This window comes from Musa acuminata, chromosome BXJ1-6 (assembly GCF_036884655.1).
Source record: "Musa acuminata AAA Group cultivar baxijiao chromosome BXJ1-6, Cavendish_Baxijiao_AAA, whole genome shotgun sequence".
Classification (NCBI taxonomy): Eukaryota; Viridiplantae; Streptophyta; class Magnoliopsida; order Zingiberales; family Musaceae; genus Musa; species Musa acuminata.
This window is the reverse complement of record NC_088332.1, coordinates 16923940-16949205: the sequence shown is the minus strand read 5'-3', so window position 1 is coordinate 16949205 and position 25266 is coordinate 16923940. Positions and strand designations below refer to the sequence as shown.

General features: G+C 36.2%; 2 protein-coding genes across 6 annotated transcripts; both read left to right on the top strand.

Annotated features, from left to right (window-relative positions):
• The first annotated feature begins 1842 nt into the window (after positions 1-1842).
• Positions 1843-8303, top strand: LOC135676541 (imidazoleglycerol-phosphate dehydratase 3, chloroplastic-like). Its single transcript, XM_065187843.1, has 8 exons — positions 1843-2149; positions 2706-2830; positions 3516-3620; positions 3747-3839; positions 5409-5483; positions 6203-6265; positions 6519-6628; positions 8053-8303. The coding sequence occupies exons 1-8, from the start codon at positions 1936-1938 to the stop codon at positions 8078-8080; spliced, it is 813 nt and encodes a 270-aa protein (XP_065043915.1). The 5' UTR covers positions 1843-1935; the 3' UTR covers positions 8081-8303.
• A 2366-nt stretch (positions 8304-10669) lies between these two features.
• On the top strand, positions 10670-16132 carry LOC135676540 (tubulin beta chain). Of its 5 annotated transcripts, XR_010514331.1 has the most exons (6): positions 10670-11149; positions 12664-12933; positions 13570-14312; positions 14588-14733; positions 15095-15209; positions 15675-16132. XR_010514331.1 is itself a non-coding variant. In XM_065187842.1 (3 exons), the coding sequence occupies exons 1-3, from the start codon at positions 10756-10758 to the stop codon at positions 14241-14243; spliced, it is 1338 nt and encodes a 445-aa protein (XP_065043914.1). In that variant the 5' UTR covers positions 10670-10755; the 3' UTR covers positions 14244-14414. The 5 variants fall into 5 exon arrangements, 1 of the variants encoding a protein (XP_065043914.1); XR_010514329.1 differs by having other exon boundaries at positions 15095-16132; XR_010514330.1 differs by having other exon boundaries at positions 14588-15209.
• Positions 16133-25266: the final 9134 nt, after the last annotated feature.

Here is a 25266-nt window from a genome sequence, read left to right as displayed (position 1 = left end):
AAATAACTTTATACTTGTATGCTTGTGGATTGAGTTTCTTTTTGTATTTCATATTGTGCCTATTATTATTATATATAATTTTCAGATATTTTAGATATGATAAACAAATATCAAGTTAGAAACAGGGTTTCCGGTATCCTTTAAATATGTAATTTAAGGGAGAGAATGTATGAAAAAGAATTTCTGATTGGCTATGCTTATATTTTATATCCTGTACAATAGTTTAGTTTGTTAGCTTCCAGTCACTCGACAAAGAAGAAAACCTAGCACATTCAAGAGCTGCATCAACTGGCTAATTGGTGCACAAGCTAATCAATCAATGTCATGGCTCAATAAGGTAGGAGTATCTTTTCCATGTGTTCTCATAATTAGCATGTTGCATACACTCCATATTTGTTCATCTTCAAGAAGTAATATTGTTCGTGGTTGAACAATTAAGACTTTGGTGTGCATTGAATTCTACGCCACTCTATTATTGGATTTCCATTTTCCAAGCAGGCTACATGTACTTGTTTCATGTGAGAGATATGCTTTCACACTCCTTGGTCCAATACAATAAAAATAACATAAATTTGGGATGGTGGAATACAATTTGGTTGTGTCACTAAGAATTTGACCAAGTAATGTAAGATTAATCTTGCTTTTGAGCTAACACTCGTTGTTGTTGGATGGTTGAGCTAATAGAAAAGCTTTTAGAAGTAAAGTAGGTTGGGAAAAGTCTGATGGAAGAATCTGTACATCGGTAAAATTACATACATATATCCTTAGACTATGTTTATATATATATATATATATATATATATATATATATATATATATATATATATATATATATATATATATATATATATATATATATTATGCTTATCATTTAAATTTAGAAAATAAGGAGTTTCATAATCATGGAAAGTGGCAAAAGATAATCTTAATATTTTTATTTTTTATATAATTTTATTACTATTAAGCTAATCTGGTTTATTGAACGGATGATAACGAGAATGGTGTATATAAAAAAGTTAAATACTAAAATTTAAGAAATAAATATTTTTTTGAACTTTTTAAATATATATATATGGGTAAATTTTAAAAAAATTTAAAATTTAAGAATTTTTTAGATATTGTGCGAAGTAGTTTAAATTTTTTTTACAATGTGCTATTTTTTTTAAAGAAAATTATCATTCTGGTCATGTTGGTCATGGCTCTCTACTTAGCTCATGGTCACGCCTTAACCCCATCAGTTGCCCTTTCTCTATCGTGCTGACTATCCTCTAGACCCACTTAACGACAGAAGCACAATGGTTGTGTTAGACTTGCAATAGAGATATAGTCTTCACGACTAATGATGGGGGCTGTAAGCGAGGGTGAATTGCTCTCCCTCCTTCTTTGCCTCTGGCCAATGATGAAGAGGGGGCACGAGAAGATCGATCAATGAGGAATGAATGTAAGAAGATTATATAATCTTTCCATGGCTAAAGATGATGATGCGATATTGGGCCCTTGTTAGGTACAGAGCATTGTGAGGTTACAATGCAAAGGCAACGGTGGATTTGAAAAAAAAAATTAAAATTAAAATTTATTAAGGATAAAATAATAGTTTTATGTAATTAGTGATGCTATACAAGAATTTTTTTTTTCAAACTTGGGATGTTGTCTGAGAAATTCTGAGTTTTTTTTATAAAATTTATCATATACATATATATATATATATATATATTTCGGTTTATTCACAATCCATGATTTTGGTAAATAATTTCAATCCACAGCATTAAAGAAAACCCCCAAAAATTAAAAGAAAAAGAAATCAACCAAGGCGAAGTAAGGTAAACCGAGTTGTGGAGCATCAGCGGTTGTAGTCTTCTCCTCGGATGCGGCTCAACCATGCTTTAACGCGCTGCATTGGGCCAAACTTACCGGGAATTCCATTTGCGAGAACACATGAGTCTTCTTTGCCCCAACTCTCTCCCCGCTACCCGTCTCCTCGAAACCCTAGAAATATCTAGGGTTAGGTTTCTCCCCAGTTACCGATCCCGTGTTCCTGATCCAAGGTTTCGCCGCTTTGGGCCTCCGCGTTTCTACCGACGAGCTCCGCTTTCGATGGCGGCCTTCTTGCCGCAGGAAAATAGCGCTCCTGTCGCCGCGCCCAAATCACGTACTTCTTCTCCCTTGGTGGTCTTTTTACTCCAAGATTGGTTCTTTTTCATGTTTGCACGTGAAAAAGCTATCTTTGCTGAGTTGTTGGCATCTGTAATTCCTATGTTCTATCTTCTTTTGAAATGCGTTTAGATCATCCTTGGGCAGTGCTTTGATCAGTGCTCTCGGATGCAAGTTACATTTGTGGGCCTCGAAAGCGTCGATTTTGTTTGTTAGGTATCAGATTTGACGTTTTATTTCGCGCCAAGTGGGTTTCTTGTTAAGACTACAGACTGAAACCCAATGTGGACATTTGGTTCATGCTGACCCCTTCGAGAGACCATTTCTTGTGTATTTTTCTGGTTTTTGTGCGGTAAAATAAGCTTCTTGATGAAAATCTATTCTGTTATGCATTTTTTGCTTTATGAAGGGCGATATTTGCTGTTATCGTTATGTTTTTTTTGTTGGATTGGGTGCAATCAAATGAACTCTTATCATTATTGCCTCTTGTTATCTGCTTGAATGAAACATTGGCTTTGTCTTCTCCTCCTAAAATAAGTGGTTAAAATTTGCAGCTTGTCGAATTGGAGATGTTAAAAGGGTTACAAAGGAGACGGATGTGTACGTAAACATAAACTTGGATGGTTCTGGAGTTGCCAACTGCAATACTGGGATTCCTTTTCTGGATCACATGTTGGACGTAAGCAGTAGATTACTGTTTGTCATGTTATTTGAAGGATGGTACAACTCAAAGTGCAAAATTTCTGATCATTTCTGTTATTGGACAAGCTAAGAGAAAGTGGAACTTCAATGAATAATTTCATATATTTGGCGGAAATAGAGCTATTAATGCAATCTAAATAAGATGGAACGTATGCCCAAGCATAACCAAGCTTCGGCGGAGTTTTTATTGTTTGAATTGTATAGTTTTTGGCCATCTTTAATGATTACAATAAGCAAGCAGTTGGTGTAGCAGAATGATTATGGTAAATTACTTACATCAAAATCTTTAATTTGCAATCTCATCATTTGTAGGTGTGATTACAAGTGCTAAGGTACTATATGTGTCTCCATAAGTCAATAAGTTTAAGCAGAAATGTAATAAAACTAAAGATGCTTATGGTAATGAAGCTTTAATTAAGAGGATTAGATTATGAAAAGGCCTGAACCTTCTTCAAAAAGTTTAACTGAACAAAAATTAACTGTATGTATTTAAGGGTATTTGTTTCACAAGTTAGGTGTGTAATCATATTACTAAGATTATGAAAACCATAAATATTGTTTCTTTACTTTGTGATTAGATTAGCACTGGGAACCATTTTTTATTTTTGACCATCTGTTATTTACTATTCTCCATGTTGATTATTTGTGTTTATAAATTGCAGCAACTGGCATCACATGGATTATTTGATCTGCATGTAAAGGCTGCTGGTGACATCCATATTGATGACCACCATACAAATGAAGATGTTGCTCTTGCAATTGGAACAGTTAGAACTAGGAAAACCCCTCATAATTCTCTATCAATAAATTCTTATAATTCTGATTTGAGTCTTCTGCATTTTGTGATATTCATTCTGCTCAAGAATTTGAATACTTGCACATCATGATGGCAGGCACTACTTCAGGCACTTGGAGATAGAAAGGGAATTTACCGGTTTGGACACTTTGCAGCACCACTTGATGAGGCTGCCATTGAAGTAATACTGGTATAGTTTTTCTTCTTGACTAGGAATAGGTGTGTTTCCATAGCCACCAGGTTACCTAAAAGTATTGTTTTGGATCTGCATTCGTATAGTGATGTTGCTTTGCGACAATGGCATTTATCTGTTGCTGGTAGCCTACTCGGTTTTGTAATTTTATTGAGAAATGGTTAAGATACAGGCCTTTCTTGTAACGGATTATTATGACTATGCTAGATGTCAACCTGTGCACTGTAGCTGGTGAATTCGAGAAACATGTTTGTTTTGAGATTTGGCCCAACAATGACTAAACTTCTTCTAATTCTTGCTCAGTCATAGATTTCGGGTCTCAAGGTCTCCGTTTTGACCTCATAAGAGTAGTTCTTTTTTCTTTCCATGTTGCTGGTTTAAGACACTTAGAAATCAGCATTTCTTGTATTGATTGGCATTGCTAATTTTTAGTCATTAAACAAACTGATTCCATTTGGTCAAATAAGTTTGGTTTTTCAGTTTATTTCGTTCTCTTCAATTTTGAAAAACAAAGTTTTGGGTTGTTTGTTCTAAAAACAACTGACCAAACTCAATAAACTGAACAAAGTTATTTATTTAAAGATTTTTTGAATTTCCCACTTTCGAACCATTTTCAGATTTCAGTTACTTCCGTCTTGTTCTTGTTTACCGGCTGCATTTACTAAGATGTCTGCTACCGTTAAAAATTTAAACTTATGAATATATGATTTAACTGTTTCTGTATCTCCCAGTGAATATGTTATCTTAATTATTCTGCTATTCTTTTAAATAAGATGAAAGAATTTTAAAGGTTCAAAGGGCTTTTGAATTAGCAATCTATGGAATACTTCATAAGCTTTGTCTTGAATTACTTCTCGCTTGCATCTTTCTTCTCCCTATTGTTTATAATTTTTTTTGGACATGGTTTGGCTGCCATGTTTTTTTATTATGCCATTGATGTTGCCCTCTCCTTTCTCTTTATTGGTAAGAATTATGTAATTAACCCTGCTTCTTTTTGCATGCATGAATATGTTGTGTGCACGAATCTAGTCTCTCATTATTTGCTTGCTCTCTGTCTGCAGCAGGCCCTTCTTGAACTTAAATTTTGGTGACATCGCTCTTAATTATTTGAAATTAATTATGCATTATATCTACCAAAATTAGATTTATTTAGAGTCTACGAGTTCCTGAAAAAATATTGGTATTTGTTTGCATGGATTTAGTTGTGAAAAAAGAAATGAATTGCTAGATTTTGGAAAGAAGAATTGTTTGAATTGTGAGGTTCACTCTTAGACTACATGCTACCTTTGCTGGCTTTAACATGTTGTGGATTTTCCTTCTTGAATATCTCATATACTGTTTCAAAATTGACACATACTTTTAGGAAATCTTTCTTAGTTTTGGTATTATTTTTGTTCTCACCTGTACCATCAAGCATCGATTTATTTACTCTCTGAGGGGTTTCTAGGAGCTTCTATGGGCTTACACCTTGTGTAGTATCTCTGCTTTTTGCTATAGTTTAGGAACAAAGTACTTGTTATTCCATACTGACAATTGCTGATCTAGATTTTGTGATTGTTACTTCAGGATCTATCTGGTCGTCCTCACTTGAGTTATGATTTAATCATCCCAACTGAAAGAGTTGGGACATATGACACCCAGGTAGCCCTGAGCTGCTTTTGCACTGGTTACTGTGTATTTATAAGATGTTGTATGTGAAAACATAATGCAAGCAACTCCTGTACTTTTCATCATCATAGTTGATCATCATCTTTATACTTGGGAATTATATGGTATTGCTTGCTCCCGTTCATCTTTTTTTTTTCTCTTGGAGATTGATTCATTTATCACTGATTCAGATTGGAACAGAGTGGGGCAACATAGCACTGATATGCTTTCTTCAGCTTTTATATAGTTGATAAATCATTTGTTATTTGGTTCTGATGAATTAACATACCAAAATTAGTGGATTAAATCAAACTTTAAGATTAAGATTTTTCTTGATTCTTACTGGCACATAGCACAATTCGGGAAACATAACTGCATGTACATGATGGCTAAAATAAAGTTTTTACTAAGAGCTTTATTTTATATACTGTTAGAAACTTGTTTGTCACTTAAATCACATATTTGTTTTTTTTTTCAAAAGTCAAATAGACAAGATAATTTTCAGTATATATTGTTTTTGAATTTAGAGAGTGTAACCTTGGTAACTTAGACATTTCTAGGTGGTAATTGTTTATTCATTTTTTGTTAAATTATTTATTTTCACCTATCACTGTATCTAGTTGTTATGTAATTGTTGTTTGCTTTCCTTTAGTGAAAATTTTGTGAATATAATGCCTTGAGCTGTACTAATACACAATTGTAATGTTGATTAGCTAGTGGAGCATTTCTTTCACTCTCTTGTGAACACCTCTGGGATGACCCTTCACATCCGTCAGGTATTATATAATTAATTGTTCAAGCATTTTCTTAGAACTGGTTGGATAGTGTGTATGTATGACCACGTAAACAAGTTGTGACTTTGGATTCTTGTTGCGAAGTTGATTTGTGTGTTAACATCTAGTCATTCTACATGAACTTTGTATCTGACATCTTTTTTTGTAATTTTAAATGGATAAAGAAATTGATTGTAAGCTGAATTGCTGATTCACATTTCTTTCATCTAGATTTAATATCTTAGTAATTGTGCAGCTTGCTGGAAAAAATTCACACCACATTATCGAGGCAACTTTTAAGGCATTTGCAAGAGCTCTTCGCCAAGCAATAGAATATGATTCACGTCGAGGTGGGAGTGTCCCCAGGTTAGTATTTTTCTTGAACCTTCCAAAACTGTGGTAGTGTGTTACCTTAGAAGCGTCTGAGTTGATTTAAGTTGTGTTGAGATTTGAAAGTTTGACATTTCTATACTGTAATTAGCACCGTATTCTATTTTTAGAAAGTTGAATGACAGAAAAACTTGCACCTTATGGGCGAATGTATTATATTATTATTCTTCTCAAGGAAATCCTGTTATTATTTGGTTTAACTGGTTGATAAAGAACAATTAGTAAAACTTATGGAATTTGAGCAACATATGTTCCCATGGAGATCTTTTCTCCCATCTAACTTAGAGCTGATCTTGGTATGATCCATATTCCATAACCCTGCATTTGATCTCTATTGTAACCAGTAATTGATCGCTGTAAGAGAAGTCTCATCACTTACCATCTTGGGAAGCTTACCCATTGGTGCTGGTCATGTCCTCTTTTGTTTTAGATTAGTGATGATACTGAGATGGATCAAACATGATACTAAATGCCTGACTCTACAAAACCTTCATAAATTAAAACTATCTTAGAGCATGTGACATGAGTCTGTTGGTGAAGAAACACAAGTGGCTGACTGATTTATTTGGTAAGGTCTATGTCTGAAGAACTGAATTGAGGCAGATACTTTGATCGTGACAGTTGTCATCGACAGCCGTGTTTGTGTGCATGAAACGGTCCATCCCATGTAGGCAATACGTGGGCATGCATGCATGAAGCTTATGTATTTGCTTATACTGACATGCAGGGTATGTGGTCATTTATCATTGGCATCAATCCTGTTAAGGTGTCTTGACATGTGATGCCTCTATAGCATAGCATGGCACTTCATATTATGCAAGTTCTTTTCATATTTCTTGATTGTAGTTTTAGAAATCAAATTTGATTTTGAGACGAACTTATTGCCTGGAGCTCATTTGGTCCCTCATGTACCCATATAACACACACTAACACAAACACACCAACAAGTATTATCGTCTCAAATTTTTACAAGCTGCTCTAATATGCAATTTAATAAGGATGCTGTTGAGTTTTTTCACTATTGATCCCTGATGTTATGTTTTCCTCTTACATGGCAACCTTAATTAACAGACAACCATCCTCAAACCACTTGGTTCCTTGTTCTAGCCCTCCGTCTGTGGGTTAGCTTATTTGGCTGCATTCATTAACTTTGCTTTCTCGGAGCACCTTTGTTCCAGGGGAACTATTTTCACCTGCATTGTGTGTAACCCCCAAATGGGTTAATTGTTGTTGACTACATGGGGAGTTGGTATAATCTATGCCTGTTAATTTTTCATCTTTGTCTTTCTTAGTTTGATTTTTTCTAATACTAACAATTTATCTAATATCTTCAATTGAATTTGAACAAACACTATCATATACCACCCAGAGCTGATTTTCTTGCCATATGATGATTACAGCTCAAAAGGAGTTCTTTCACGTTCCTAAGGTTTTGGAAACTTATGGAGTCAACTTTTGTTCAAATCCTATGTGGCCTGTGAGGATTAATTTGGTCAACTGGAAAGCGACAAGAAGATTTGTTCAATATCAGCTTCCGGCTTATCCACTCCAGCATGAAAAGGGCATGAAGACATGCAGCATCTGGTTCACTGCATCTCCAGTTTCCTGCATATTCTCTCTACCGTTCAATACTTTGAAGAACTAGTGGAAATAGTAATATGAATGTTGGCGTAAGGTCAGACCCACATCTCTGTATGTTGATATGCATGCCACACGATGTACCCTTCCGTAAATTGACTTATTTATGATGGGTTGTCATCCAATTACATCATCGTATTTGATACCGAATAATGTTTAAGATTGTGTCTTTTTATCTTCTTGTTGTACGATATGTCACTTTGAACAATGTTATTTATTGATTTTGAAATCCATTTCTCTCATAATTGCTTTATGTCTATCTGCTTCAAAACCAAGTTCTTTTCTTATGAAGTCTGAATACAGGATTGAAAATAGCATGCAAATTGTTCAAGAGCTGGCTGATAAAGGGGCAGATCCTTCAATTGTCAATCAGTACTCGTTTGTCCTCTGCATGCTCAATGGTGGGTTGAACCAGACCATTCCAACTGAAATTTTTCTTGAATGTTAGCTGCTTTCTCTTGCAGCATTTCTGTAATAGGTTTATCTCTACTGCAGTTGATTAAATTGGAGCTAAAAGCTTTATCCAGCTGACTTATCTACTACTCATTTTGATACGCAAGGTTGAAATATTAGTTAAAAGAAGAAACTGAAAAGAACACAGAGAAAAAGAATGCACATAAATCATCACCAAAAATGTGCAAATTCAAGACACTATACGGAGGCTTGAGCTGGAGATAGCTTAGAGCCAAGTCCAAAAATGAGACCAAACTTCACATTCCAAGAAAGATGAATCTGACAAGCATCCTCAAACCATCATGGCATCAGTTACGGATTTAGGAAAAGAGACTGCAAGTGCTCCATCTTTGTTCAACTGTAGGAAAGTTGCTTGGATAGGCAGGAAGCAAAAAGAGATCTCATCTGGCTGTAAGGGTGCAAGCAGATGAATAAAAGCTGTAGATCTCTGTATGGTCCATGTGAACCATTGGTTCCATCATGGGACTTGTTATTATGGCCCACAACCCTTTTGGCTCCATGCCATTAGGAGATATATATATTCTAGACTTGGATCTTTGTTGAGGATGAGACATGCATCAAAGATTAGGGAAAGCAGTGGTTGGTGAGGAGCAAGTGTCGATAATATTTTGCAATCTAGTGAATTGCTGTTTGTGAAGATGGAACAATCGGCTCAAGTGTCAGCAATCAGGCAAAGTTTTTTGTTCTATATTTGCTGGATTATCGTAAGATGAGAGGTGGAAGAGCGTGCAGCCCAGTCGAGCAGCAGGACATGCCAACTACTGCTGTGTCAGTCCCAACTAGTGCTTGGTGACAGGCTCAAATATCTCTCGGAATCCATCCCACATCCCTGTAAGCAATGGAAAACGACTGAGCAAAGTGACAACAGTCTTCCAGGATTGGATCTCATTCTTCACTTCTGTTTCTTCTTCCTTGATATGCTGCTTTCCTAAGTTCAATTTATTTGGGAGTCTTTTCATTTCCTTCCACTTCAAGGAAACCATCAACAGAAGAAGAAGAAGCAATGATTACTGAGCAAACTAAGAAGAAGAAGAAGAAGAAGAAGAAGAAGAAGAAGAAGAAGAAGAAGAAGAAGAAAGAGTTCTCACAACTTCAGATTCAGCCTCCGGTCTAACCTTCCCTCTAAACCAAAAGCTGCATGCCACAAAGTTGATCCATCCATCTAGAAAAAGCATTAAAGGAAGCTTCACAGGCAAACAGTGGTGTTCATGCAACTCTGTCCTGTAATCTCCTGTTCCAACCCTTGCTGATGGTGCACACATGATCCCAGAAATCAACAGATCACAAACCAAAGCTCTTCGACAACACATCAATGTCTGTCGATCCATGAATTTAGGCACCACAGCAAACTGGACATTGAAGTCCTACCCCATAAATGAATGAATACCAAGTTTCATTACAAGTTTATATATACATAAATGAATACCGAGCACACCAAAAGGCAAAACCAAACAGCTCCACCAACCTCATTATTGTCAGAGACAAAACCATACTCTTCCATTCATACACGACCAAAAGGCATACAAACGACCCCCCCACCAAAAATACACATGCAGACGACACGAATAACGTCTCTCTGCCAACCACCCGGTGGTAACAGCTACGAAACCGCCGAAACCTACGCCGTGTCGTCCCAGTACATCCTTCTTCACATGCTAACCGTCCGTTCCGCCCTCCGGATCGATCTCCACCGTCCAATTCACGGACGCGCCACTTTCCGTCTCCGTAAGGCAGCGCAAACGGCTCCATCCATCGCGGTATCGACGCCTGCGGTGAGAGCACCTAACACCGGCATTCCAGTTTCTGAAGCCCGATGTGCTCACCCTTCGAAAAATCACCTTCGGTGAGTCTGATTCGGTGACGGGATTTCGCCGATCCCTTTATAAAAGGCTCCTCGAACTTTTGAACCATCACCTCTCCCTCCCCTCGTCCTCCTCTCCGGCCACCGGGAACCCTAAGATTTAGATCTCCAACGATTTAGATCTCAGACGATGAGGGAGATCCTGCACATCCAGGGTGGGCAATGTGGGAACCAGATCGGGGCTAAGTTCTGGGAGGTGATATGCGACGAGCATGGCATCGACGGCAGCGGCAGGTACAACGGTGACTCTGAACTCCAGCTCGAGCGGATTAATGTTTACTACAACGAGGCCAGCGGGGGTCGATACGTCCCCCGGGCGGTGCTCATGGATCTCGAGCCTGGCACGATGGACTCCGTCAGATCCGGGCCGTTCGGCCAGATCTTCAGGCCGGATAACTTCGTCTTCGGGCAGTCCGGCGCCGGGAACAACTGGGCAAAGGGCCACTACACTGAGGGCGCGGAGCTCATTGATTCGGTACTCGATGTAGTGCGGAAGGAGGCAGAGAACTGTGATTGCTTGCAAGGTACGGTTTCATGGTTCATATTTAGACCAGATCCTTTCTAAAATCTTCTTGATTCTTAAGATTTTATTAGCTATTGTTCAAATTCTGCTAAGCATATGGAAGATTTCATTTGATAATTGCTAACTTATATGTAAAAAATCCTATTTTTGTGATTTCTTGTGGAGTTAAATGAATGCTAAACTACCCCTGTCTGATTTCTATGCTCGACTTCTCTGTATGAATGATCTGACCTTGCATTAGTGGTTAACGAATGCATCGTTAAACGTTGTGGTTCTCATCTTCATGCTGGAGAAATTAGGGATGTTGGAGTTTTACTATTTTTTTAATCTATTTTGTGAATGTCGTATCTGGTTGTTTGATGTAATGAATCTGAGGTCTTTTTGTTTGTTTTGCTTACGGTATACTTCTTGGAGCTGGGTATGGTTTGAGTATTCGAACAAGGATTTTTTTCTGCAGAATAGTGTTGGAATTCATTATTTCTGCTCTGTATTCGCTGTTGAAGGAAAATATTGTCCCTTGATCTTTATCTTACTCCCAGTTGGTCTAATTGGTTTGATCTTTTTGCTCTTTAGACTTCAACTCTTTTGTATATGTTTATATGGTCCCGCGAAGTATATACAATTGTAGAGTTAAACAATTAATATTTTGTCATGTGTAGTTGTGCTGAAAATTTCACGCACAGATAAAAATTAATTCTAGTTGTTGATGTTCATCCGGTTCCTTAAAGCACATGCCTGCACTATGTGAATGCTGGTTTAAAACTAATTAGAAGTAATTGTTGAGATTTGTGGCATGCTTCTTTAGCCAACACTTCAGCGTTCTAGGATGATGAACATTTGGCCAAAATTCTTCTAAAGTTAATTCTTGATCTAGCATAAACTATTATAAATGTTCATCCAGTTCCTTTAAGCAAATTCCTGCACTATGTTAATGTTGTATAAAACTAATTAGATGTAATTATTGAGATTTGTGGCGTTCTTCTTTAGCCAATACTTCAGCTTTCTAGGATGATGAACATTTGGCCAAAATTCTTGTAACGTTAATTCTTGATCTAGTATAAACTATTGTAAGCTGGAGATGTTTGTAGCAGGAATTATTGAAAGTCTAAGACTTAGTTATTCATTGTCCAACTTGTGCCAACCTCAGAAGGTCTTCTCTGCAAAAGCAAAAGTAAATGAATACTTCAGATAAAGACCATTTGAAGATTTCCAATGATCTGTACAATCTGCTTTTTCATATTGTTCTTCCTTGCTAACTTCAAAGCTTTCTACCTGCAGATACATATGGCTATGTTGAACTAATTTTTGTGTGAGACCAGTGCACATGTTACAAGATGGTTAAATACTAAATATAGTTCTTCTGGCACACACACACACACACACACACACTTATATAATCGAATCTGTTTCAAACATGTTATCTTACTCCTCATGAAGGCAAAGAAAAGCAAGATAAAAAGGCACCTTTTTTCTGCTCTCTGTGAACCTGCTACATCTGGTTAACTTGTTCTGCAGGGTTCCAAGTCTGCCATTCTTTAGGAGGAGGTACTGGTTCTGGCATGGGCACACTTCTCATCTCCAAGATCAGAGAGGAGTATCCAGATCGCATGATGCTGACATTCTCTGTTTTTCCATCACCAAAGGTCTCTGATACAGTTGTGGAACCATATAATGCTACTCTCTCAGTGCATCAGCTTGTTGAGAATGCTGATGAATGTATGGTGCTGGACAATGAAGCATTGTATGACATTTGCTTCCGCACGCTAAAGCTTGCAACCCCAACCTGTAAGTGAAAACTATGTTATAAATTAAATCATTTTAATGGTTATTGCACAAAGAATCCCCATATGTTAATATTAAGGAACTTGAAAAACCAGTGGCACATGTTCCTCTCCCATTAATTAATCTTATCTTGTAACTTTAATTTATAACTTGTTTAAGAAACTATTGTACATTTTCCCTTTAATTTCTAGAATTTAGCATATCCTGTTTTACATTAAATATTAATACATAAGCCAATTTTTATCTCCATGCCCTTTGCATGCATGCCTTTGTCTTGTGATGCATGTACCTTTTTTCTTGTCCTTCACTTGTATAGTTCTACAAAATTTTTTTTTTTCTATCCACATTAGTGTTTCGTTTTCATCATCCATCAGAACATCTGATAACTCTACTAACTATATCATGAGTCCTTAACCTCGAATAGTGTTTCAGTAGTTTCTCTTTACTTTAGTCAGTTATAGGAACATGAAGTTACATTTCTTCATTGCTTAATACTTGATTTTTAGATTGAATAACTGAAAATAAAATTGTTTCGGAATTCTAATCTTCTTGATGGTACCGAAGAATAATGGTATCAGTAGTTTAAATTTAGTCTTCTTATCGCACTTTTATTTATTCATCATCTAATTTATACTTCAGTCGGAGATCTTAATCACCTCATCTCTGCTACAATGAGTGGTGTCACCTGCTGCCTCCGGTTCCCTGGTCAGCTCAATTCTGACCTCCGGAAGCTTGCCGTGAACCTGATTCCCTTCCCCCGCCTCCACTTCTTCATGGTGGGGTTCGCACCACTGACATCAAGGGGCTCCCAGCAATACAGGGCCCTCACTGTTCCTGAGTTGACCCAACAGATGTGGGATGCCAAGAACATGATGTGTGCTGCCGACCCCCGTCACGGCCGTTACCTGACCGCCTCAGCCATGTTCCGTGGAAAGATGAGCACCAAGGAGGTCGATGAGCAGATGATCAATGTTCAGAACAAGAACAGCTCCTACTTCGTCGAGTGGATACCAAACAATGTCAAATCCAGTGTGTGTGACATTCCACCCAAGGGGCTGAAGATGGCATCCACTTTCATTGGGAACTCAACCTCCATCCAGGAGATGTTCAGGCGGGTGAGCGAGCAGTTCACCGCCATGTTCAGGAGGAAGGCTTTCTTGCACTGGTACACTGGCGAGGGCATGGACGAGATGGAGTTCACTGAGGCCGAGAGCAATATGAATGACTTGGTGGCAGAGTATCAGCAGTATCAGGATGCAACAGCTGATGTGGAAGATTATGAGGAAGAGGAAGAGGAAGGGGAGGAAGCTTGAGCTGATTCTCTTTTTCCCAGCTTGGCTTGAGATGGACTTGGTTATGTTTGTACCATGAAGGACATGCTTGTATGTCTCTTTTAGCTGCCATATGGATATTTGTATTCATGTGAAATTTGTGTGTTGCAGCGCTGTGATTGTTTGAATGCCATTTGATCTAAATTTCGTTCATAGCTTTGTCTATCTGATATAAGTTTTTGTCTGTCTGATTTCTTGGATAAGGTAACCTCAAATTCTCCTTAAAGGAACCTTGCATCTCTTTTCAGGCATTCTTCTTGGCATTCATGATTGTTAATTTACTGGTTATGTCAGCTAATCTGAAATGTATTCAACCAAACTTTCAGGAACACTGGATTGGCGTCGGACCGGTGTGCGTACTTCGATTACAAAGACTAAGGCTGTGGAGGATTGATGACAACGATGAATTTCTTTGGCAGAGAGCTTAGTGCAAATCTAAAAAGAACTTGTAGCATGCATCTCCACCAAGAAGGTATTTTACATTGTGCAAACTTTCTTCTGTTTTTTCCCGTAGTAGTGTACTATTATTTATTTTATAAAGTGCATTCATAAATTATAGACTAGCAATATATATACATTCATAGAGGGTTTGTAGGAGCTAAATACAGCGTTCAATGAAAATTATGAATTTAAACTGTAAATCTCACACTTATCTGAACTACATCTGACAAAAAAGTGACAGATGATAAGGTTGCTGCTTGAGCTATTTTCTGAGACTAGCTGTTCATACTTGAACTTCGGCAGCAAATGCATTGTTCCCAGACTCGTTGTTCAAGTAACTTTTTACCATGTAATGGCTAGTATTTTAATCAATGTGATTAATGTTGTAATAGGAGGCAGGTTTGGATCTCAATCAGTGAGCTAATGACATGCACTTAGTGATCAGTGCTCCTCATGCAACGGAAACACAATCATGGACCATTCTAAAGCTGAGAGAGAATAGAGAAGGTGATCTCTTCAACTTGATCTTTCAGTACATTCATGAGAGGAGGTTTTAGTAAATAAAGCAATATCCATTTAACTTTGTTTATGTGAGAGAACTCAAATCAGATATCATTAATTCTCATAAAGTTTTCTTTGTTTATGCTCCTTTACGTAGTAACAATCTTTGGGATTAGAGCTACTTACATATTTCCTCTTATAATTTGGACCATTTAGCATCGATGTTTCTGTACTTGGAAAAAATTACACTAGAATCCCAATGGCCATGAAATTACTGTATTTGACTCTGTTTGTAACAACGATGTCTATTTCTTTGATGGAAGCTGTTGCATGTGATATCATGTGCTGATTCAACGATTAAGTGAAGAGCAAAATGATCATTTCATGGAATACGATTGTGGTACAAAGGGGCTGGTAGTTTTGAATGGCCCTGCGTCCACTTCACCATGTTGCCCCAAATCTTTCTCCCAGGGTTTGCAGCAAATCTTTTCGCAATCAACAAATCCTCCTCTAGAACATCGCAATGCCAGGTCAGAGTTCTAGCTTGAGTTCGAATACGAATGGATTATGCTATTGTGGTATGCGATTTGCGGTGATGATCTCTTGGACAGAGTAGAACCCTTGGAGGCGGTTTGCTTCATGTCAAATACTACATGTGAGTTCGACGATCAAATATCCTTGCCATTCTTCTGATCTTTTTGTTTATTAGTTGCATAGCTGGCCTTTTTTTGACCGGAAGTTGTTGATCCACCTATGCGTGACCATGTGAATGCCGATAACCCGTCCTTGTTTATGCTGTAACAGAAATATGGGGGATGCTAATTTTTTGTTTGGATTGATCCACCTGTGTAAACGAGCAAACAAATAAATTTCATGTTTGCTGTGAAAAGTGAACATCCTTGAGAAATTATATTGGGAAGCTTTGATCATTTGTTGGATTGCAATGTACCTTATTTGAACAGCTGGTCCAACCGAGAAGGCATCTGCCGATAAAATGTTGTGTGTTGGCGTAGGTTGGGTTTGTCTCAATTCTTAAGTTCTATGTATAGTTCTTTGTCTTTGTCATTGTTAGGTGAGGGTCTAAGGTTGCACTTATATGTGTAATGGATGTCAATTTTGTAGTTGCAAATTTGGATAGTGTCTGAATGTTTGTTGTACCCTCTTTAAATGATGAAATGCAATGAATGGATTATTCATTACATGATGGATGCTTCAAGGCCAATAGATCATTTGCCAGCAGCAGATTTGGGTGAGTTGTTGAATTGGTGAATGCTTTGATATATGAGAACTTTGTGCTGGAAGTAGCATTTATTTATGGCTTCCCAATGTTGTACTGATGAAACAATTTAATGTAGTCTATTCATATCAATGCTGTTACCCTTGTTCCTGATTTTTATATCTAGGAAGCCAAGGAGGGGATCGGGGTTGATGGACAGCGGATCTGTACGTCCTTCTGTGGCCCATTTATGTGGGTGATTGGTCCGTATGACCCTAGCGGTATATCGCCATTAGAGGACGATAGAGGGGCTGATGCTTAGCACCCTGGACAATTGACATGGTTGAGTCGGATGGCTCCTTGTGGGCTATCACCCGTCGAGGATGACCAGAGAGGGTGCAGGTCTGCTCGATAAGTCGCTGCCCCCACTGATGACCTAGGCAAGTATTTTCCACGTCGACTCCTCGATGACGGCCAAGTAGCGGGCTGTGACTGCAAGAATATTCCCTATCACACACTTTGATCAATGCAGTATTCTATCGAGATGAATGTAGCAACTTCATCAACGTACAGCAGCAGTTTGGTCTCTCTAGTAGTAAGTAGCCTGATCTCTCCAGTAGCAGCATCCAGTTCTTACATGTAACAATTTCCAACAACAACAGTAGCATCAAAAGATTAACGACAAAACTATAAACATTTAAGAAAGTGATTCTCCAATAATATCTATCCATTTCACTCTTTATATCTTTTCGTAAGTAATTTAAACATGATATTATATAATAACGAGTGATACCAATTAAGTCTCATTTCCTACTATTACAACTATGACAATCAAGATCAATTGTTCTTTAATCTACTCTCTATTTCAAACTTGTTACCACCCACCATTCCATACAAGTATTCAATTGGCATAATCTGTTTTATTCTCATTAAGGATGATCTTTTTGCTGAGACAAAGTAGTCCATTAAGTTGAATAAATGAATCTCGTTATATATGGATCCTCTCTATTAGCCTGATTCGGATCATCTCAAGTATCATGATAATTAGCTTATTGCGAGCTTTTAATATCATAAAATTGAGGTTTTCACATAAGTTATTCATTTGAATATCATAATTTATAGTTGGTCTATCTGTCAACCAAGGGAATAAGTTCTTGTCAACCTTTTCAAATTCATGAACCCTCATATCTCTCCTAGTTCTTTAAAATAATTTCTCCAATGCCAAAAATCACTTATGCTTCTCCCTAAAATTATTCTTTCAAATAGTATCTATGCTCAATATCAAGAAGTAAATGTGCAAATCTTCACTCATCTAAACTAGTGATTGAGATGTTCAAATCTTTAACCAATAAAAAGGATGGACTAATTCCATACGTTATTGTTCTCCCTCTAAACTATTGCATGTGTAAATGGAAACATTTGATTATTTTGGTCAATCCTCACAGCAATCAATAGTACACCGTTCGATGCACAACTCAGATGACATTCATCGAGGTCTATAATCTGCCTACATTGGAGGAGTCCCTGTAACAAAGCAAATGTAAATTTTAGGAAATATATCATTTTCCCCATCAGTATAGCAAAGCAAATGCAAATGTGACTTTCATGATTACAAATCTCCTCGTAATAATTCAATAATAAAGCATATTCTTCCCTTCCCTCTCATTGCTTGTGATCATGTTTAATACTTTATTCTTTACTCTATAAACTTTGTATATATGGATATTCAAAGTATATTCTTTTTGGATTATTGATTTCAATGATTTTTTTCGTCATGTGGGATTCATTCTAATCCTATCATAGTATTAATCGCTAACCATTTAACGGTGACCAGAGGATTATCAAATGATCTCCCACGTAAATAAATATATTGAGATGACTCTTCTAACTTTTTTGATACATATATCGTCCATCCTAACATATCACCCTAATTCTCTACTTATCATTTTTAATATATTTGAGTTGTTTCCTATTGTTATGACATGTTGGTTAATCAAAACTCTTCGGCATTAACAAAACACAGCCCTAACTGAAATCAGGGTTATTCATGTCAGCTCCAATATTAAAGTATGGAATATAATGCTTCATCTTTTGCTTGGGTAATCAGCTGTAGTGTCTTTACCATTTTCATTATCTTCTTTCTTCATCTTAGACTGTTGATAACCTGGCTGGCTGCAGATTCTTTAAGCAGTACAATTGTAGATAACACTCAAGGCATGTTTGCTCCTGAATCGTAGCATTTTCATCAACTTTATACTGTTGATCATTTGATCATTCTCTACCACCTCCCCTTGTATTATTTTATGCCCCATCTTTTGTGCTATTTTATTCCTTTTATTCTACCTCTCACTCAATTGTAATGGAGCACCATCATACTCATCATAACTATTATCAACAAAGTCGACAAAATGTTCTAATACAATAGGCAAAAACACTACTGATCATCTATAACAAAAATAGAAATACCACTAGTGTGGTTTCAAAATAATGATTCACAATATAAAATAAAGATTCTTTGGTATGATTCAAAACAATGATTTAACACTATGAACATTAGTAATAATTCATAACTGCGATTCAAAAACACCACTGATTCAACTAGAAACAATATTGATTCGAAAACACCATAAATTCACAAAACTATGATTTAAACAGAAACACCATTGATTCAAACAATGATTTAAAGTATGATTCAAAAAAAAAAAAAAACACTCATCCAACTCAACTTCATTATTGGACAATACCATAACAAGTTCTTTGCCTTGATCTTGGTTTGACCCTCAGGTCCTCATTCGTTACAACAATAATCGTAAACCCTAACCCTCTCGAATCCTATTTGATAGCACTCTTCTTTGGCAATTCGGGATAATTATATATAACCCACTATAGTTAACTATGATTAGCATACTGATCTCTATATTTTAAAAAGTAGTATTAGAGGTGAAACATTTAATCGTAATTCTTCTTATATTATTAATTTTTTTAATGAAAAAATCGTACATGTTGTTGCATGCAAAAAGGGCACGAATGAAAAGGATATAAATATAATTTTATTTTTAATTATTAAATATATATTCTTTAAAATACTCTAATCATTTTTTCTCCTCTTCTCTTTCCCATGGTTGACTTGCGCTCTTGACCGTCGTCACTCGACATACATTGTTGACCACCATCTCTCTTGCAATGTTCATTGCAATCGCACCGAACTCGCTTGATTGTCGCTACTCATACATCGCTCAACCGTCGCCGCACTTACACCATTCACTATCGCCTCTTTTGCACCGCTCATTGTCGTCGCTCCTACATCGCTCAACTGCCACCTCTCCAGTACCACTCGACCACCACCCCTCCTGCATTATTTGTTATCATTACATTGGATCCGCTTGATCGTCGCCACTCTTGTACTAATTAGCTTCACCTTTTTTTTTGGCATCCTTGCTGAGCTTCAGGTGGATTGTAGAACCATTATAAATATAATCTTCTTATTTAATAATAGCATATCCCTGTTCTTGTTCCACTCTCCGCAACTGCATTGAGAATCTCTCTCACGACTACTTCATCGTTTTTCTATATGAAGGACATATATATTTGGATAGTCTCTAAACCATACTGATCAATGAGTTCCTTAAGAGTTATGCCTCTCTAGTTTACTACTATTTGGGCTCGAAGATCAGAAAGATTGTCTTAAAGTCAACAAGTTCCTGGGAAATCATTAGATTTTTCATCCCAACTAAGTGTTTGAAGCAGGTTAATCGTGGCACTCTCATTGGGTACAATCATTAGATTTTTCATCCCAACTAAGATTTTTCATCCCAATGAAGATAATCTTTTTCTACATGTTTGAATGCTTTAATTGTGGCACTCTCATCGAGTACAATACTAATGAGATGCTAGTCATAGGTGCTCTGCAAACCAATCATATGAGTGATGATACGTATGACAAGATACACATTCTTTTTATGTATTATTATTATGATATTTTCTTACTTTATCTTGTTTGCTGCATATATATATTGTGATATCTATGGATCTATGTAGTGGGAATCAGATTGTGATAAAATCATGATAATAAGACTGATTCATCTTTAAATATATATCTTAAATAATCTCGATCATAGGTTACTCGAGAGGGACATCGAGATAACCGAATAGACTAGTGTACTGTATCCCCGTCCATATAATGGAGGTGACTAATCTCATAGTTACTCATGTGGGGACACTAGGGATACAGTGTAGGTGCTCATTGGAGAATGAGTTTACTGATTGATCTGCTGATGGAATGCTAGATGATTGATGATTTCTCACTGTCAGATAACGATTCTATCATCTCAGTGGTATATCTGGTCCTTAAACTTGAGACACTAAGGATGTCTTATATGAGTACTCCACCCTTTGATACTAGACTTATAGGTTTTGATATTCCAGATCTAGTATAGCCGATTATCGGGAGTGACAACCAACTTTGTGAGGGCTATTGAGTATCAATAGAGGATCATCCACTTCCATTGTCATGAGAGAAATATCTCATGTATTCTTGCTTAGACAAATCTTTAGCCAATATCATTCGAATTGAGAGAGAAAGAGTTATATAAGAAAATCCAATTAAAGTGATATTAGAGTAGAAACCATGTAGGCCTGATAGCATCATGCTTGGTATACGATCTTTGGGATATTAGATGAACAAGAGACTATAGATATATGATAACTGAGGATAGATAGGTCTAATAAATTAGGTTCCTTTGTACCATCTAGGGACTGCGACATAGTGGTCTAACACGTTTATAGTCGATGAGTGCATTATTGTAGAGATAATAATTCATTAAGCTAGAAGGAATTCTGATAGGTATGACTTATGGCTAGCTTGATATTAGGTCTAGAGAGTCATACACATATAGTAGGTATTATAACGAGTAAAGTTTTGGATATGAGATATCTGTTAGAGCATCTATCTTAATAGATATCCAATATGTCTATGAATTAGCGGATCTTATGGATGAGATACAATAAGAGCTAATTAGATATTATTAGGTAGAGAACCACTAATTTAAGGGGCTTAGGTGGTTGGATAGAGATCCAGTATCCAATCGAGTAGGATCCATTAGAAATAAATTGACAAGGAGCCTCCACTAGAAGGGAACTAAAGGGCCATAGGCTGGGCCCTTTTGATTGTCATATCCTATTCTTCTCTCCCCTTCTCCTCCTTAGTTAGTAGGGGCATGTGGATATTTTAGTAGCTATTTGAGGAGCGTCTTCGTAGCCCCTACCATGTGGATTATTGAATCTCGGATTTTGATGATAAAATCAATTGATGAGTTTATGATCTAATCTTCGTTTTGAGTGATGCAGGACTAGCTTCGATCAATGAGAGGCAAATTGATTAAAGTAGGAGGAATCATACATTGGACCGGACTGAACATGTCAAAAGATTGGACGTCGGGCCAAAGGATCAATCGACGTGTTAGCAGAAGGCTTCGTGCCGTGAATTCGGTCATCGGGCCGAAGGATCGGACATTGCGCTAAGGAGATAGGAAGTTGTGGAGTTAACATGCTGATTGGGCAATACGCCGAAGGAGAGGACGATGTGCCGAAGGATCAGATGAGCACTGAATGAACCAATGACATGCCAGACAAAGAATTCATGCTTTGTAATAATTTATCTAAGATTGAAGTAGTTTAGGAGACTAATTGAGTTAGCTTTTGGTGTAATTATCCTAACTCAATTAAGGACCAATTGGGCCTTAATTGGGACTGATTTGGGCTCATTGAGAGGCCTATTCAGTGACTCAAAAGTTGGGTCAGGCGATGGCACCACAAGAACAAGTGGTAGAACCGCTTGTGAGTTGGAAAACTCAAAAAACCTAGTCTTCGAGACTATCAGCCAGTGGTACACCAGACCACCACCCAGTAATAATGTGTAAGGTGGTGGTACCACCAGACTGGGTGGTGGTACCGCGTAGTGTCATGTTGCAAGCGGTGGTACCGCCCGTACCCGGAAGACCCGAAAATTTAAATTTGTGGCTCTATTTTTAAAACCATTTAGGACTTATAAATACCCCACTTGGCCAGCAAGAATTATTGAGGAAAAAACTGAGTAAACTCTGTCAAAACTTTGAGTTCCCTCCTCCTAGTGCTTAGAGTTAGTCCTAAGGGAGGCGTGTGAGGGAATACTTGTAAAAGAGTGACTTGTAAGAGTTATCTCCTAAACCCATGAAAAGGAGAAAATGCTATAAAGAGGTGCTTGGTCTTCGCCTATTGAAGGATGACCTTTAGTGGACATCGGTGACCTCAACGGAGGAGGAATCGGAAGTAGATGTAGGTCACGACGACAGAACCACTATAAATTCCAGTGTGTTCTTTCCTTACTGCTTATTCTCTTTCCTGCATTCTACTTTACTTCATTGCAAACTATCCAATCCCCTCTTTTCTATTCACTTGCAAACTTATACGAGTCAAACAAATGGTTTCGTCAAAATTAGTTTTTACCATATGAAGATTTTCAAACCAACGTAATTTTTTCGCTGCACTAATTCACTCCCCCTCTTAGTACTGACTCGATCCTAACAGTTGGTATCAGAGTCATAGTTTTTTCTTGTTTGGTTTAATAGCTAAGAGAAATGACTCTTTTCAGATTTTAAGAGGGTATTTCTATCGTTCGTTCTCCTATGTTCAATAGAATGGACTACACTTATTGGAAAACTCGAATAAGAGTTTTCTTGCTTTCTTTAGATTTAAATCTATGGAGTATTGTTGAAAATGTTTTTCAAAAACCCTCTAGACCAATGAACGAATGGATTGATCTAGAGAAGAACATGTTTTCTTTAAATGCTAGAGCTATGAACGTTCTATTTTGCGCCTTAGATAAAAATGAATTCAATTAAATTTCTATTTGTGAAATGGCTTATGAGATTTGACATACTCTTCGAAATCACATACGAAGATACCAGTAAAGTTAAAGATTCGAAAATCAATTCTTTGATGCATGATTTTAAATTGTTTCACATGAAATCAAGCAAGACCATTAGAGACATGTACACCCGATTTACGGATGTTGTCAATGGTCTAAAAACACTTGGTAAATATTTTTCTAATTTTGAACTTGTGAATAAAATATTGAGATCCCTTCCAAAGAGTTGGGACCCTAAAGTAACAGTCATTCAAGAAGCTAAGGATTTGAATAATTTTTTTTTCGAAGAACTTATTGGGTCTTTAATAACCTATGAAATGAGTTGTATGACACAAAATAAACATAAAAACTATCTTCCAAAGAACAGGAAGAATTTGGCACTTAGAACAAAAGAAGACCACTTGAGAGAAAACTCAAGTGATGGTGATAATGATGATCATGACATTCTTGAACTCCAAACAATAAAATTTAAGAAGTTTATAAAACAAGAATTAAAGTTTAAAAATAAACTTAAAAAGAATAAAATAACTTGCTATAAATGTAATAGACTATGGCCCTTAAAAAGCAAATATCCATAATTAAAGAAGAAAGCACTCAAAGTGATAGTGGAGAATGAAACGAGTGCATCCGAAGACAAAGTTGCGAACTTCGCTTTGAGTTATCTTCAATGAGGTAAACAACTCAAACGAATCTCTTTTACCTTATTTTGAAATTACTTGATGTTTTTCATGAGTTATTTTTAATTTTGTTAGTAAAAAAATTAAAAAAAATTTAAAAATATCATACGTCTCTTTCTAATGTTTTTGAAATAATAATAATTAAAAATTTGAACATAACAATTGTATGTTAACTCTGAGCACTAAGCATGAAAAGTTAAATTCACTTAAAAAGAAAAATGCATTACTACAACAAACAAAATAATTTTGACTAAAAATGCTTCATGTTTAATGAAATCATGTTTGATGATTTAATGATGCATAATGATGTAATAATGTAATGAAAATGTTTAAAAGTTTTGATATCATGTTTGACGATTTTATAATTATACATGATGATTTAAAGTAATGATGATTTTTGGGCAATTTATAGTTTATTGAGCTTGATGATTACTATGATTTTTATATTGCTTTTCGATTATAAATAATGATGCATGGCCTTTGTATGAAAGACTTTAACATGAAATCAATCACAAAATTTGGAACTAAAAGAACTTAAACTATCTTTAATCTTATAGGAATCTATCTACATTGCTTTTATTAAATTTTCCGAAAAGTGATTTTGATGATAATTTTGGATTCCTTTTCATATGATTAGTTTTAATAATGAAATAATATATCTAATCGAATGATTTATTGATTTTTGTGACTTGATGTATTTTATATGAAATATTTTTCTTGATTCACGTATGATTTACTTATCTAAGAAAAAATTTATCCAAACAAATCTTGATTCTTGACATTAATAATTTGAAATTTAATTGAATCAAGATATCTTATTTGATCTCCTATGATTCTATTCGTTATTTACTAAAAATGAGATTTGTCAAGATAAATCATTCTCAAATTGATATTTCATATTAATATCTTTCATGTCAGGATTTTTATATGACTCATTTGTAATTATGATTTGTATATCTCATGATATAACTGAATCATTAATGAAAAAAATGAGAGATTAATGAATCTATCTATGTTTTTTAATGAATTTTTTGAAAATAATTTTGATGATTTGATGATTTGAATTTGAATGAGTCTTATCTATAACATGATCTTGATTTTTTTTTAAATTATAACATGAGATTTTTTTTTATGAATTAAGATCATTTGCAATGATTCTTCTTTTTACTATTTGAATCATCAAAAAAGAATCATAATTTTTCTCTTGATTTTTTTATAATCATAATTTAAAATTTGGTTCATGACTCCCTTGTATTCATGAAGTGT

What these genes read in the sequence shown, in the direction of transcription:
- LOC135676541 (XM_065187843.1), top strand. Translation starts at nt 1,936, where the DNA reads ATGAGTCTTCTTTGCCCCAACTCTCTCCCCGCTACCCGTCTCCTCGAA. An exon ending in TTCTGGATCACATGTTGGAC is followed by an intron (nt 2,831 to 3,515) that starts GTAAGCAGTAGA and finishes TATAAATTGCAG; the next exon opens with CAACTGGCATCACATGGATT. An exon ending in TTGCTCTTGCAATTGGAACA is followed by an intron (nt 3,621 to 3,746) that starts GTTAGAACTAGG and finishes TCATGATGGCAG; the next exon opens with GCACTACTTCAGGCACTTGG.
- LOC135676540 (XM_065187842.1), top strand. Translation starts at nt 10,756, where the DNA reads ATGAGGGAGATCCTGCACATCCAGGGTGGGCAATGTGGGAACCAGATC. An exon ending in GAACTGTGATTGCTTGCAAG is followed by an intron (nt 11,150 to 12,663) that starts GTACGGTTTCAT and finishes CTTGTTCTGCAG; the next exon opens with GGTTCCAAGTCTGCCATTCT. An exon ending in AAAGCTTGCAACCCCAACCT is followed by an intron (nt 12,934 to 13,569) that starts GTAAGTGAAAAC and finishes TTTATACTTCAG; the next exon opens with TCGGAGATCTTAATCACCTC.